A 16,292-nucleotide genomic window follows, 5' to 3' on the forward strand; every position below is an offset into this window, starting at 1 on the left:
GGATGAAATCCACTCTTGCACCAAATTGGAAATCTGTTATAGCAGCAGCTCTGCCATGCTCCTGTTCTTCTGGATAGCAAAGATCTCTCTAGGATAGAAGGAGATTAATATTAGGCCGTTGCCCCACTGTCCATGGAAAAAGAAACAGGTTTTTATGTGTATTGTATAAGGTTCTCTTGCTTTTGGATACAGTATCAAGAGGATCAGTCAGGCTCTCCTATAAGTCCTCTCATAATGGAGGAAGGAGACATCCAATGAATTGAAAGCAAAACATTTAAAACAAAGATATTTCAAGATGTTAAGATCAACGCAGCCAGGACTGAACTCTGACCCAGCTGTAAACAGAAGACTATACTAACTGCACAAGAATGTCTTGTAGATCAATTGAAACAGAAAAGGAAAGAGGCTCACTTGCACAGAACCCTGGGACTTCCGACCATTTTAAGTTTTGAAAGCACTTGGCGCTGGGTAATACTCCAGAGATTCCCATGTAACTTTGGCTGCAAATAGATCTTTCCTTGGTTCTGACAGAACAATAGTTCTGATTAATGTACAGTGGTACAGCAAATCTGAACAGTGGTGGAGTAATCCAACTACCTAATAATAAAGAAAAAATGTGAGAACTGAAAGCTTTAGCTGTAAGCCTAGGCATGAAAATTCACTTCCTCCCTCTAGTCTGCCAGAACCCAGATTTGGTGACCTTCAAGATATGGTACAAGACTCACCTCGTGTCCTCAGGTCACCTCTGGGAAATGAGGAAGAATGGGAGGAAGTGATGGTGAAACGTGTGTTTTGGAATCGTGATACAGAATACGGTCTGCTTTTTATTTTCTTTTTCTTATGTTGGTCAAGTACCACGTTCTTGGATGCAGTATAAGAACCTGAATAGAATAAAATGGACTAAAGTTGGTATTTTAACCTCTGCCCAGTTTTGATAGGAACAATCACAAATACGTCAAAGATTATGTCTAACCAAAGTACATTATAGGATTTCTAAAAAAGCAAAAATTAATTTTCTAGCAGTTGAAGAGCTACCACCAAATCAGACGTTTGTTTATTCTTGTTCAACTACCGGGGAAATGTTACTCTGTATTTACAGATACAGTTCTGCAGCACGTGTACGATAGCAGCTCTACCGGCTTCAGTGAAGCTCCGATAATTTATACTAGCTAAGAATCTGTTCCAAAGCAAATACCTTCTCTTAAAAACTGTTCTAACCTCTGTCAGTGCACTTCCAGACCTTATATTATTCTGAACCCATTTATCAGTATATTACTGACCTCAGACAGCACCTGTTAAACCCCTCCTATATTCTTCACCCAGCATCTTATGTTCACAAAGCCATACGTTTAGTAAACTACCAGAAAGTACAACTGTAAGGAGTGCTTGGGAGTAAGGGGCAGATAGATAACCAAGTTCTCTCCCAAAATTTTACAGCAGTGTTACCACTAACAGTTTCAAAAATTATACAAGTTAGATCATGGAAATAATCCATGAAAATTTAGTGTACAATGTGAAATTGTGGAAACTACATCTTTAAACAAACCCAAGTTCTTCCAACTCACCTGAGAAAGTACCACTTATTTCCTTTTAATAGGACATGTGCAGTTGTGTCTACAGCAAAAGGAGGGATAAAAAAACATTCAAAGTCTCACATCATTCTTTTATGAACAGCCCCTCAGTGATAATTTCCTAAATATCAGTACATATTAAGATGAAACATTGTTAAGGTCTTTTTAAAAGTTGGCCATGCAACTTATAATTAAGTTATTTTGTGCCTAGCAATAATAGTTTTATCTGGTGCAAAAAAGTAGCAGAGGAAGACACTAAACACACATTACTCACCATTGCATTTAGGAGCAGGTCCACTCCAGATTCCACTTGTTTTATCTTTTGTTGTACAATGAATGGAAGCAGCTCCAATAAGCCGGAACCCACGGTCACATCTGTAAGTTACTGTTGAGTTATAAGCAAAATTTTCTACACCCCTGCCATCGTATGTCCCATTGGCAATGTAAGGAGGGAAAGAACAAGTAATCGCTGCAGGAAAATAGAAGGTCATGAATATGAATGTTTGAGTGTTGTTGTAGCTGTGTTAGTCTTAGGATATGAGAGAGACGAGATGGGTGAGGTAATACTGAGAGCCCTGTGTAGCTTGAAAGCTTATCTTTCACCAACAGAAGTTGGCCCTAAAGAGTTGATCTCACCAACCTGGTCTCATTAATATTAATAAAAGTTTCAGTTAAAAGTGCAAACATTTACTTAACAAAAAGTTTATCTAAGATCCTTAAAAGAAGAAAAATATTTAGCCATTTGAAAATGTAGTTAGTACTGTATTTTAACCAAGTTTGAGAGAGAGAGTTTCCTCCCTCCGATTCGGAAGTCTTCCTTCTTTCAAGCTTTACTCCATCCTCTTCTAAATGTTATCATGCAAACTGGCGCTGGTCCCCATGACATAGGGCCCTGGCAAAAACTCTCTCACCAGAGCATACCCATTCCAAAACATTACTCATAGGAAAGAAGGGTTTCATGACCTTGGGGAACAGTGATAAGGTCTTCAAGTATTCCACAGCTGGAATATTAAAACATTTCTCATAGCAACAGCATGGCTGACAGACCCTCCACATAAGTGTCCAAAACAGGAGAGAGGCAAATGAACTATGAGAGGATTTAGATTGAGTTCTACTCCAAAGAAACCTCAGATTTAGGTGTTTAGGGAAGGTTGGATTTGTCTTACCTTGGCAAGTTGGAAGTTTACTCCATTCAACTTCATCTCCCTTAAGCTCACATTGAATGAAAGGCCGACCAATTAATTTGTACCTAAATAAAAAACACACACACAAAAATGAGTATCAAGTTTCTTACCTAGTTCTTTGATTGCCTGTATAACTGTCTGGCAATTTGGAATATGGATTCTTTCAGCTTACAGGTGGTGACTTATGACCTGGGTGAAGCCTTGTTATGGGTTGAGTTAAAACCTCATTGAGTTGGATGGGTGTCAATGTACCCTTCCATTAATATAATTGTGAGAAGTCCATCACAATGCCCCACCTAAAAACAGAGATAATGTGAACCCACTCAGGAGTTTTGCTCTCTTTGGAGGAATGGTTTTTGCTGAGAGGTTGTTTTTTTTTTTTTTTAAAGGGTATTTGTCAGGGGTCGCAAAGCAGAACAGAATCAGGGAGACTGAGACTATCTGAACAAAGCCAAGCAGAAGCTTGTAAGCACGGTGTGACCTTGAAAGAAACTTAGAGGTTGTGGGTCAAGGGTGCTGGATGAAAAGAAACTTGGGCATGTAAGCTAAAAACACTACTCCTTTGCCTTTGGTTTCTCCTGCATTTGGAGAAGCGGGACTTTCTACATTCCTTGCAAATAAGCAAGGCTGCATCAAAGAAAATACCCGATTCCATCATCAATTTCTACTTCCAACTGGAACATCATCAGGGGCCTGAACTTTGACTAGCCACTTGGTCAAAAATGGGCAACAGACATTGAGTAAGATTGTTCCTGCTGTGAATACCAGCATGACCAAGGCACAAGTAGTAAAAGGCAATTTAAGCAAGCAAATAGGTGGATACAACACACTCTCTGCAAACTTAATGGGTTTATACTGAATCAGACACTTGGGAACAGTCATTAATCCTGTGCACAGCAAAACGGTGGATTCTCTGCCCTCTAATTTGCACATTGTAGCGATCCTTACTTCTTCCATTGCTAGAGAAGGCAGAAAGAGTCCCTAAAACAACCCCAGTTACTCAGTGTGATGAATCCCCAAAGAACTAGTAATTTTAGATACTGTCAGACTGTTCAGAGTGTTTTCACACGTGAAAGGGTTTAGACTTTAGACTGGCCATATTTTAAAGAATCCTTATTGAGGTTACAGGGACAAACCATCCCGATGTGTAGAAAGAATAGTAAATATGGCAGGCAACCAGCTTGGCTTAACAGCGAAATCCTTGCTGATCTTGAACACAAAAAAGAAGCTTACAAGAAGTGGAAGACTGGACAAATGACCAGGGAAGAATATAAAAATATTGATCGGGCATGCAGGAGTGAAATCAGGAAGGCCAAATCACACCTGGAGTTGCAGCTAGCAAGAGATGTCAAGAGTAACAAGAAGGGTTTCTTCAGGTATGTTAGCAAGAAAAAGAAAGTCAAGGAAGGTGTGGGCCCCTTACTGAATGAGGGAGGCAACCTAGTGACAGAGGATGTGGAAAAAGCTAATAATGTACTCAATGCTTTTTTTGCCTCTGTCTTCACGAACAAGGTCAGCTCCCAGACTACTGTACTGGGCAGCACAGCATGGGGAGGAGGTGACCAGCTCTCTGTGGAGAAAGAAGTGGTTCAGGACTATTTAGAAAAGCTGGACGTGCACAAGTCCATGGGGCCGGACGAGTTGCATCCAAGAGTGCTAAAGGTGTTGGCGGATGTGATTGCAGAGCCATTGGCCATGATCTTTGAAAACTCATGGTGATCCGGGGAAGTCCCTGACGACTGGAAAAAGGCTAATGTAGTGCCCATCTTTAAAAAAGGGAAGGAGGAGGATCCTGGGAACTACAGGCCAGTCAGCCTCACCTCAGTCCCTAGAAAAATCTTGGAGCAGGTCCTCAAGGAATCAATTCTGAAGCACTTAGAGGAGAGGAAAGTGATCAGGAACAGTCAGCATGATTCACCAAGGGCAAGTCATGCCTGACTAATCTAATTGCCTTCTATGACGAGATAACTGGTTCTGTGGATGAGGGGAAAGTGGTGGACGTGTTGTTCCTTGATTTTAGCAAAGCTTTTGACACGGTCTCCCACAGTATTCTTGCCAGGAAGTTAAAGAAGTATGGGCTGGATGAATGGACTATAAGGTGGATAGAAAGCTGGCTAGATTGTCGGGCTCAACGGGTAGCGATCAATGGCTCCATGTCTAGTTGGCACCTGGTATCAAGTGGAGTGCCCCAAGGGTTGGTCCTTGGGCCGGTTTTGTTCAATGTCTTCATTAATGATCTGGAGGATGGTGTGTCTTGCACCCTCAGCAAGTTTGCAGATGACACTAAACTGGGAGGAGAGGTAGATACGCTGGAGGGTAGGGATAGGATACAGAGGGACCTAGACAAATTAGAGGATTGGGCCAAAAGAAATCTGATGAGGTTCAACAAAGACAAGTGCGGAGTCCTGCACTTAGGACAGAAGAATCCCTCGCACCGCTACAGACTAGAGACCGAATGGCTCGGCAGCAGTTCTGCGGAAAAGGACCTAGGGGTTACAGTGGACGAGAAGCTGGATATGAGACAACAGTGTGCCCTTGTTGCCAAGAAGGCCAATGGCATTTTGGGATGTATACATAGGGACATTGCCAGCAGATCGAGGGACGTGATCGTTTCCCTCTATTCGACATTGGCGAGGCCTCATCTGGAGTAGTGTGTCCAGTTTTGGGCCCGACACTACAAGAAGGATGTGGAAAAATTGGAAAACGTCCAGCAGAGGGCAACAAAAATGATTAGGGGACTGGAACACATGAGTTATGAGGAGAGGCTGAGGGAACTGGGATTGTTTAGTCTGCAGAAGAGAAGAATGAGGGGGGATTTGATAGCTGCTTTCAACTACCTGAAAGGAGGTTCCAAAGAGGATGGATCTAGACTGTTCTCAGTGGTTGCTGATGACAGAACAAGGAGTAATGGTCTCAAGTTGCAGTGGGGGAGGTTGAGGTTGGATATTAGGAAAAACTTTTTCACTAGGAGGGTGGTGAAACACTGGAATGCGTTACCTAGGGAGGTGGTGGAATCTCCTTCCTTAGGAATTTTTAAGGTCAGGCTTGACAAAGCCCTGGCTGGGATGATTTAGTTGGGGATTGGTCCTGCTTTGAGCAGGAGGTTGGACTAGATGACCTCCTGAGGTCCCTTCCAACCCTGATATTCTAGGACTTGCTTGCTGCAAGCCGACAACTATTCTTGTGGTCCCATCCTGTGGAACTGTTCTGAAATGGAACCACCTGGCATTCTACACCTTTGATAACTGCCTAGTTATCTGGCGTAGTCAAGAATGAAAAACACTGTCCACTCTGACCATACACTTCACTCTGAAAGTTAGTGGTTCAGCCTAAGCATCTCTAGGCCACCTCAGGGGAAGGCAAAGAGGCAGTTTGCCCCAGGCCCCCCATTTAAGAGGCCCCCAAACTGAGGGGTGATGCAACCTCAGCACACCAGGCTGCAATGCAATGACAGAGGGGCAACAGGACCAAAGCTGAGCAGTGCTGTAACCTCATGGGCCAGGTCTCAAAGCCCAGAGCTGGTCCCAGCCTGACAGGACAGGAGCCACGCCAGTGGGCTCACTCCCCCCCCCCCCAGTAATTTATTTTTAGAAGGGTGGGAAGCCTCAGTTCCAGATTTTGCCCCAGGCCTTCCAATGTCTGTGCAGCCCCAGCTACCCCTCCTCTGTCAGCAGCATTCCATTTCCAAGGTTGTGTGACCTTTAAAAGATTCCTGCGTAGAAATTAGTGAACGGGGTATGCGGCCACACAGCCTTCCCGACCGTCTTTCCTCGAGCACTAGGGGAAAAGGCCACATCTACACTACAGGGATTGTAGCAACACAGCTCTGCCTGCAAAACCCTACAGCCGTACATGCAGCCTTCAACATTTTTTCTGTTGCTGTAGAAAACACCTCCCAGAGGGACAGTCCTAGGTTGACTGACACATTCTTCTGTGGATCTAGCTGCATTTACACCAGGGGTTATGTCAGCATAGCTATCATGCTCAGAGGTGTGGATTTTTCACACCCTGACTGCCATACCTATGTCAACCTACACGAAGCATAGACCAGGCCTAACCATGTGTGTTTGGCGGTCGGAGGGGTGTTAAGGTTTTAATAGGAAAGAGACAAAGAACAGTTTTTGGTAGAGTTGTTTTTTATTTTGCAACTAAAGATCTTTTCCAGTTCTCTAAACCCTGATTAAAACCATGCACGGAAAATCTGAACCAAGTTACAGATTGATGGCAAGTGCGGTTCATACATGGGCTCCGTAACTGCAAGGGCAACTGACAGACCAATTTTACTGTGGTAGCTTTTTCAAATAGATACTTGAATACCCACATCTTCTGTGTAGTACTTCCTTTGAAATAAATAGATAAATACTTAGTCATTTTATGCTGACCTATTTGTCTAGACACCTACCATAATTTGGACCCACCTTCTATTATGTGTAAAAGCTTAAAAATATTTGTGCTAATTTTAGTTTGTGATAGAAGTTATACTTAGGCCTGAATCACACCCAGGGCCCATGCTACAAAATTTAGGGCATCCCACAAGTATTTCAACCAGAAAGTGTTCTTCCCACAGAAACCACGCCACTGAGAATCTAACTCCACCTGACACCATTTGCATTCCATGTGGAAAGATTTAAATTCAAGCCCAGCTGCATGTGAACTGGGACATACTGGGCCTGATTTTATACTTGTTATAGACTCTGTGGCACTACATAACCCATCTGGACAGGATCTGGTGTTCACTGACCTACACTGGATGCAAAAAGTAAAGGCACCCCAGCAAACCCCTATTCTCCCTCCTCTACACACAGCTGGGACTTCTTCCCATTTCAGCTTCATCACTCAAGTGGGGAGGGTGGAGACAGACTCCATACTAGCAAACGGTTTGAAAGCTCTACTTCCAAATGAGAACCCACCCCAAGGCTGCAGTTGATAGCACTACCCCCAAGTATGTATTTGAAGTTAAACCATGCATTATTTTGCCGTTAGCCAGCAATTGTACACCAAAGTTCTTGGAATTAACTACGAGAGGCACCTTGACACTCACCCATCTTCACAGAGCAAGTCTATTTTTGCACCAAACAGAAATTCTGTCATATGACCAGCTCTGCCATGGAGTAGTTCTCCTGGATGACCACATGATTTCCCTAATAGAGACCAAGGCTAGGATTAACATTAATTTGTGTTGTCATGATGGAAACAGAAGAGCTAAACAACAACAACATACTTAAGAAGGCTATAGCTGCATGCCCACTCACACCACTTCATATAGTGTCACACCACAGAGGGTCTTTTAGTCAAACCCCCATGGTTAATGGCTGACTTACGTCCCGAAGGTAAAAATACCCCTTCTGTCTTTTTATCCTTATTTCTGCATGCTAAATGCAGAAACTTTTTTTTTCAATCTCTCAGATTTCTTTGTTTCAGTATTTAGCAGCAGTAAGTTCCACGAGTTACCAAGCGTTGTAGAAAAAATACTCCATCCATGTCATCAATTTTAATGAAGACAGACAAGAAACCTCCCAATGGCAGAAATTCCTCCTTCCCCCTACAACAAGTAATTTCCCATGGTTATTCTAGTTGAAACATAGTGCATTAGAAATTTACTTTTCATATGAAATTCAAAGCAGACATACTGTATTCATACAGCCAGCGCTATCCTGGTACTTGATCTTCACCAGTCAGTTTTAAGAACAGCTAAATATTCCATAGAAATACAGCTATTGCAATTTATCCTAAGAAAAAACCTGGCTAAACAGCCCTTCAGACTAAATAACCAATTAAACTAGCAAATTGGGAGCCAGCTGCCTAGTGGGTCCTAATTGTGAGATGTTCTCAGATCAAGTGAGACAGAAAAGTAACAAAAAAAAAAAAAAAAAGATACTCACTTCTACAAAACTCAGGGGCTTCTGACCATGTTAAGTTGTCAAGACAAGTACTAACAAGAAGCATTTCAGTGATGTTCTCATACCCTGGGCGACAAGTATATCTCACAGTGATCCCAACAGGATGGTAATTCTTCCTCTCATCTTCCTTACTTAAGGCAGCAAACTTTAACCTTTTTGGGGCACCACAACTACCTAGCAGTAGAGACAGACATTAGTTCTGAAAGGTTTGGCTATGAAGACAGGTACAGAAACAGTCTGTTGTAACAACAGACCAAAACTCAGCGTTTAGGAAACAAATTACTCCCTTAGCAGCACTTTAGGGAGGTTACTAACAATCACGTTTGGATACCCTTTGTTAAATAGGCCCTATGCTGAATGGGCCCCCAATATAAACTGCAGAATGCATATTAAGATATACTTTTGGTGTTTTTGTTTTATTAGATTCCCAGGTAAAAACTAAGTTTAACTGAATGTCAAGAGTACATATCAGTAATTTAGACTAAATTAAATGAGAGAGAGATTTAATTAGCCCCAAAACAAGTACAGTAAAAGCTGTGTTATCCGGCACTTTACTGACCAGAAAGCTCTATTAACTGGCATTTCTGATATCTCCCAATTCAAATCTTCAATCTAGTAACCCGGACTAGTATACTGGCCCAGGGGATTATGCAATTGCACATTCTGAACTCTACTTTTATGGAAAAGAGACAGAAGACAAATAAGCAAGCGGATATCAGTGATTTATTCAAAAATGCAGCTTCCAAGGTGTGTCATAGGGTCATTACAGATTCAGCCCGATCTCCTACACCTTCTACCTCTACAATGATAATTGATGCTGATAATGACGACCATGAGGCATCACAAGATCCTGACGTGCCTTCTGAATCGTCAAAGATTAAATTATGTTCAGTACAGTTTTCGTGTCAAGTGTATTTTTAATGATCGGGGTGTACACCATGTGCTGCCCGTAGTGATAAGATTACAGGTCAAGTTTTCTATACAGCAGGTTTACACCCAAGTGCTTCAAGAAACCAAAACACTCTGCAGCGCAGGACTACTACTAGATGGGCAAGTACCTGTCTACTATTTTAAACTTCATTCATTTTATTGTATTCTAATTCTTTGAAAATTGATATTCCATTGGTAAGTATAACGCTTAATTAACTGGAGTATCTGATTAACTGGCACCCCCCATTCCCCCAACATGCTGGATGACAAAGCTTTTGCTGTATTATAAATCCAGGAAATTCAGAGTTAAGGTTACTCTTACCACCACCCCAAAAGCATGTCTAAGTACGGAAATGCAGAGTTAGGCCACCCAACCAACCCTAGTAGTGATGCCAAGAAATAAGCATACAACTAGGATTCATGCATTTCAGCGTTTGTAGTCCCAGACTAGATGAAAGACATTAAACTTAATGTAAATGTTTCCCCTTCCCTTTGGGTATCATTACAGGGCAGAGCTAATTTTGACTATACCTACTAAATAGGAAAAGTCTTACCTTTTCATAAGTGAAAGGCAGCCCAAGGAACTTTATTCCAGATAAAATAAAATACTTACGACCACAAAACTCGTTGATGTAGGACCATTGTGAGTTTGAAAGGCACACTACAGTGTCCGACTTTCCAGGGATTTTAAGGAAGCCATCACTGCACCTGTATGTAACTTGTGTGTCAACAGGGAAGCCCTCTGTGCGATTCACATCGGAGGGGACGGCATGATTCAGCTTCGGTGGGGGCCCACAGTCACCTGGGGACAAAACAAAAGCCCACGATAACAGAACCTATTTATTCTAGTAGCTTTGCACACCAGAAGGACCCTGAAGCGCATCAGCGGTGAGAAAAGGGAGCTGCGACAGACCACAGGTGAGCCCATCAGGAAGGTTACTCCGCTTGCCCAGCCCCCTACAGCCCCACCCACCTCAGGGGTTTAACCTGGGAGCTGAAGACAATCAGCACCATCAGTAACAGCCACAAGAGACACAAATCCCTGCCAACCCTCCCACGCGGTTTCCCCATGGAGGGAACCCCGGAGAACGAGGGAACCCCGGGGGCAGGCGGCAGTCCCCGGGCTGAGTGCACCGGGGGAAGGGGCTCGGGGGGACCCAGCGCACGGAGCAGGCAGAGAGGCCCCCCTTGCCTGGAAGGGGCACCCCCCGCCCCGTGACAGGAGGAGCCAACCGAAGGGCCAAAGCGCAGCCCCGGGCCCGGCCCGAGGCAGCCCCTAGCTCATGCCCTGGGAGCCCCCCCGACACCGGGACTATCCGCAGCCCCCGGCCCGGGGAGCCCCGCCCGGCACGGCGCACGGAGATGCTTTGCCCTGCCGACCCCCCGCAACTCACTGCGAGTCCCGGGCAGCAGCAGCAGCAGGAGCCCCAGGGCCAGCGCGGGGCAGGGGAGCCCCGGGGACATGGTGGGGGTCGGCCAGGGAGCTCCGACCCGCAGCCTGCGCCGTGCCCAGCACAAGTGAGGAAGGGGGTGGGGATAGAGGGGGCCCGAACAGCGCCATGAACGGCTGGAGGCGGGGTCAGGAGAGAAGGGGCGGGGCCTGAAGAGCGCTATGAATGGTTGGAGGCGGGGTCAGGGGAGAAGGGGCGGGGCCTGAAGAGCGCTGAGACCGATTGGAGGCGGGGTCAGGAGAGAAGGGCGGGGCTGGCTCAGGCTGAATCCAGTTGGTTACAGCAAACACAGAGAGGAGGCTGGTGTTAATGTCACCGCTAACACAAGCAGCAAAGGAACGGAAATACCAAAACACACACCCTTGGGCTTTATTTTCAAAAGAGCTCAGCACAGTGAATATCGTCGGGAAGACTTGAACATCTGTCCTCACGCTGCAGATTTAGTTTTTCCACTGGAGCATGCAAACATTTGGCAGAGATATGAGAAAATGAAGCTTTATACAATGTGTGTGTGTTACGGGCTCAGAAACTGGATTATCTAATTTAGCAGGGGACAGGGCTGGGCAATGAACATTCATGTTTTGACGCTGTGTTTCCTTTGGCAAAAGTGCAAATTGGCAAAAGAAACAGAGCATTGCAGACTTGGGAGGGGCGAGACAGTTCAATACAATATCTTTTTACAACATGGGAAGGAGGTGTAGTTACAGGCCACCTCACATATGGTGATAGACTGGCAAGCTCATGGGCAGTCTTTTTAAGGTGAGGGAAACACAGACTTAGCAGAGGCGTGCACTTGCCCAGAGCACCTAGAGCAGTAGGTTTCAATCTTTTTTTCATTTGTAGACCCCTAAAAAATTTCAAATTATGGTGTGGACCCCTGTGGAAATTTTGAATGGTGGTGCGGACGCCTTTGGAAATCTATTGTCTGTATATATAGTTGAATTCTGATGACTTAGTTTTCAGTCTGTCTTTTTCCTACAGGAACAGTAGCGGGGGAAGTAGAGCTGTCAGATCCCAGGAATATATGGCTGAGAAGTTCAGGGATGGGTGGGGGCTATTGATTCCAGTATCTCCTGTATCCTTCCGCAACCAGGGTTACAGTTCACCATACAGCAACATGCTTGTACAAACAAAACCAATAGCTGGCGATCCCAGCAGTGGCCAAGCACCGAATGGGCTATGGGGATGGAACTCCATCACACCCCTAAAGCTAGTCATAGAATCATAGAATATCAGGGTTGGAAGGGACCTCAGGAGGTCATCTAGTCCAACCCCCTGCTCAAAGCAGGACCAATCCCCAACTAAATCATCCCAGCCAGGGCTTTGTCAAGCCTGACCTTAAAAACTTCTAAGGAAGGAGATTCTACCACCTCCCTAGGTAACGCATTCCAGTGTTTCACCACCCTCCTAGTGAAAAAGTTTTTCCTAATATCCAACCTCAACCTCCCCCACTGCAACTTGAGACCATTACTCCTTGTCCTGTCATCTTCTACCACTGAGAATAGCCTAGAACCATCCTCTTTGGAATCACCTCTCCGGTAGCTGAAAGCAGCTATCAAATCCCCCCTCATTCTTCTCTTCTGCAGACTAAACAATCCCAGTTCCCTCAGCCTCTCCTCATAACTCATGTGTTCCAGTCCCCTAATCATTTTTGTTGCCCTTCGCTGGACTCTCTCCAATTTTTCCACATCCTTCTTGTAGTATGGGGCCCAAAACTGGACACAGAACTCCAGATGAGGCCTCACCAATGTCGAATAGAGGGGAACGATCACGTCCCTCAATCTGCTGGCAATGCCCCTACGTATACATCCCAAAATGCCATTGGCCTTCTTGGCAACAAGGGCACACTGTTGTCTCATATCCAGCTTCTCGTCCACTGTCACCCCTAGGTCCTTTTCTGCAGAACTGCTGCCTAGCCATTCGGTCCCTAGTCTGTAGCGGTGCATTGGATTTTTCCGTCCTAAGTGCAGGACCCTGCACTTATCCTTGTTGAACCTCATCAGATTTCTTTTGGCCCAATCCTCCAATTTGTCTAGGTCCCTCTGTATCCTATCCCTGCCCTTCAGCGTATCTACCACTCCTCCTAGTTTAGTGTCATCCGCAAATTTGCTGAGGGTGCAATCCACCCCATCCTCCAGATCATTAATGAGGATATTGAACAAAACCAGCCCCAGGACCGACCCCTGGGGCACTCCACTTGATACCGGCTGCCATCTAGACATGGAGCCATTGATCACTACCCCTTGAGCCTGACAATCTAGCCAACTTTCTACCCACCTTATAGTGCATTCATCCAGCCCATACTTCTTTAACTTGCTGACAAGAATACTGTGGGAGACCGTGTCCCTACAGGGCAGGTTTGTGACACATTAGCAGAGAACAGCATGGGGGCGGGGGGGGGGGGGCGTGCAGTGCTGCTACCTGTGCTGTATTGGTGCTGAGGATAAATGAAGAACCTCACTCTCCAGAGCTGTCTGTGCGCATTTCAACAGCAAGGAACAGATCACCCACTTTGCTTTCCTCTCCATCTCTTCTGCTCCAGCCTGCTTCCTAACCATGACCCAATGGCTAGACACCACAATGACAGGAGTCCTATAATTATCAGGACAGATGAATAGAAAAGCTCTCTTTTTACTTATTGCTCAATGGAAGATGGTCTCTAAAAAAATCCAGGTGGCTGCCATTCAGCGTCCTGCATTTGGCCAGTGATGTTAATAATACTAATAAATATTCAAAGCTCTTTACATAAGCATGCACATTTTAAATTTCAGAGCACACACAGTATGTTGCATTCATCAGAGATAACTTTTAGCCCTCTCTTTTCTCACTGATCTTTCACGGCGGAGAGTGCAAGTAGCAAAATTTTTAATAGGAATAAACTCTAGTAATCAACCCCAGCTGTGTTATAGGCTAGAGATTGAATCCCACTGTATAACCGCATTTACTTTTTTAACTTAAGCGGTCTAGAAAATTAGTCTATGGAGCTGTGCACAGTGTAATTGTAACACTGACAGATGCTGGTTGTCAGCAGGCAGGGTTGAACCTAGGACTGCAGGAACTTAGTGCATGAGCCTCTACCACATGGGCTAAAGGCCAACTGGCTGTTAGCTAAGGCTGTAGAGCAGACTCATTTTATCTCTCTCTTTAAGTGGTCTTGGTGCCACGAGATGGGCTAGAACACCACACGCAGGAGGCGTGTGGGTTACATAATGTATTACTCAGCTTGAGCAATGGTGATTAGAGGCCCAGGCTGACTTGGTTCATGCCATCTAAATTGATCACTAGTGAATGGCCTCTAGTGGTCCTTGTCTACAGCGAAAAGCTCAGTTGTATTATGATTCAAGGGTAAAGAGTAAGAGAGAGAAATGCCACAGACTAAGGCAAATTAAATTCAGAGTCCCTTCATGGTGACAGAGACTGGTTTGGGGCAGGGCACTTTTCCAGAGTATAGACAGCTAGCGTCACCCCAAAAGTAGGCTAGACAGCCAGAATTGCACTGATTCAACACAGCCAAGCTGCAGCTTCTAAGGTGAACTTCTGTGGAGCCCCTAGTGCAGAGTTCAGCTGTTTTCTGTCCCTTGTCCTCAACTCAGCCTTCCTGGAAATACAATTTGCTCTACTCTGCGAGAGATCATGCCCCCTTAGAGCTCAGTAGCCCTCAAAGCTACACTTTTGAGGTGGAGGGAACTTCTGGGCCTATATGTTACTTCTCTGCTGCTTTCTTTCAATCGGCTGGCTTTATACAGCCACAGATTCTCAGTGGAAGGGGATGTTGCACTTGTTTTTCTGGCCAACACTGTTCATGACCAAGGGATCCTTTCTACTTGTCCTCTGGGTCAAATTCATCTCTGTTATTTTGGGGATCTGACTCAATCTCACTGGCTCCATAAACAGGAATAAAGATACCAGCCTAACAGTGCTGTAGACCGATGGTTCCTGATATTCCACAGAACAGGTTACAGCACTGTCCGCAGAAAGGCAAGCTGCTGTCTCCTATGCTACTTCCCCAGCATGCTTCAACCATGAGCTCCTCTAGATGTGAGAGGAAAAGCCAGATCTTCTTTGCTTTCTCTGTCCTTGCAGTCCCTGCTGAGACTGGTCACTAGATTGAGACAGTTTTTCACTTCTAAGAAAAGGAGCCTTTAAACACAGTGGGGATTTCTCGGTCTTTAGCCAGTGGGATAAAGTCATTAAAAAAAAAAATCACACAAAAATAATCAAAAGTTATAACAATTGCATTTTATTGCAGGAATAATTTTTATTGCTGGAATGCAGGAATAATTACTTGATCACAAAAGGTATAGGTCAATTTATCGGGCAATGGGAAAATCGCTTAGCAAGCTGTTTCTCTACAGTTAAATTTCTACCATCTACTCTTGAGTGTGATTAGATATAAAAATGCCTCAGGTGATAACACTGGTATCAATCAAAACTAGATCTGGTCAGATTGGGAAGAACGTCTGTTGAGCTGAGTTTAAATCAAGAGGACAGGGAAGATTGCTTTGCTAACCCATAGATTTTCAGTGGTATACAGGGAGTTATGAACATCACTGCCCTTAAGGTTAATGTAAATCAGACAGTAGAATAGCCATACACCCACTGTGAATGTATGTGTTATAATGCATAAAAGCTAAATGTAAGCAGCAATTATGGCAAAGCTGAAGGTTGTTGGTGTAAATTTCCAGCTGCATAGGATCTGAAGCTTGTATGAAAATAAACCTTTAGATCATACAGTTCAATCTAGTTCCTCTACTTGCTTTCACTTTCCTAACACAATTAGGATCACAGATTTCAGCTATTCATTACAATTTTTTAATCTCCCGCTTCAGTTTCTGAATCTCCAGATACAGTTTCTTCAGTTCCAGCAGGGTTCTCAGTTCCGTCAGAGGCACATCACAATGGACAAACTCTTTACTCTCACGTACCCCTGAACATTCTTCAGTATTGCTTTGCTTTTTCTGTGAAACAGAGAAAGAGGGAATGTGATTATGCTGCAGAAGAGAAGGATTTACCTTTGAAGTATGCTTGCTCCTTTTTGGGGTTGAACCCTCAGTCAGTGTGTTACATATATCTGTATCATACTGTCTTTCTGACACAGGCCTGATACTGAAAAGGCCTTCACACCCACAATTCTTATTGATGTCTATAGGGGCTGATAGTTCTAAGCAACTTTGAGACCTTTCTGAACAACTTGCAGAATCAGGCACTTGGATTGTCAACTCCTTGAGCTGGAACCAGGCCTCTATTTGCATTTTC

General features: G+C 44.4%; 2 protein-coding genes across 2 annotated transcripts in view; both read right to left on the reverse strand.

Moving 5' to 3' along the window:
• Positions 1 to 734: 734 nt before the first annotated feature.
• On the reverse strand, positions 735 to 11,149 carry LOC144278262 (complement decay-accelerating factor-like). The gene is made up of 8 exons (XM_077839506.1): positions 10,980 to 11,149; positions 10,199 to 10,387; positions 8,638 to 8,829; positions 7,797 to 7,896; positions 2,738 to 2,820; positions 1,846 to 2,040; positions 1,566 to 1,614; positions 735 to 881 (listed from the first exon to the last, which is right to left on the reverse strand). The coding sequence occupies exons 1-8, from the start codon at positions 11,047 to 11,049 to the stop codon at positions 848 to 850; spliced, it is 912 nt and encodes a 303-aa protein (XP_077695632.1). The 5' UTR covers positions 11,050 to 11,149; the 3' UTR covers positions 735 to 847.
• A 4,117-nt stretch (positions 11,150 to 15,266) lies between these two features.
• Positions 15,267 to 16,292, reverse strand: part of LOC144278296 (complement receptor type 1-like) — a 40,916-nt gene continuing 39,890 nt past the window's right edge. The window contains exon 20 of the mRNA XM_077839566.1: positions 15,267 to 15,994. Within this exon, the coding sequence (XP_077695692.1) occupies positions 15,839 to 15,994 (156 nt within the window). The 3' untranslated portion in view covers positions 15,267 to 15,838. The remainder of the gene's footprint in view (positions 15,995 to 16,292) is intronic.

The sequence above is a fragment of the Eretmochelys imbricata genome, chromosome 21 (genome assembly GCF_965152235.1).
Source record: "Eretmochelys imbricata isolate rEreImb1 chromosome 21, rEreImb1.hap1, whole genome shotgun sequence".
In the NCBI taxonomy this organism is placed as follows: domain Eukaryota; kingdom Metazoa; phylum Chordata; order Testudines; family Cheloniidae; genus Eretmochelys; species Eretmochelys imbricata.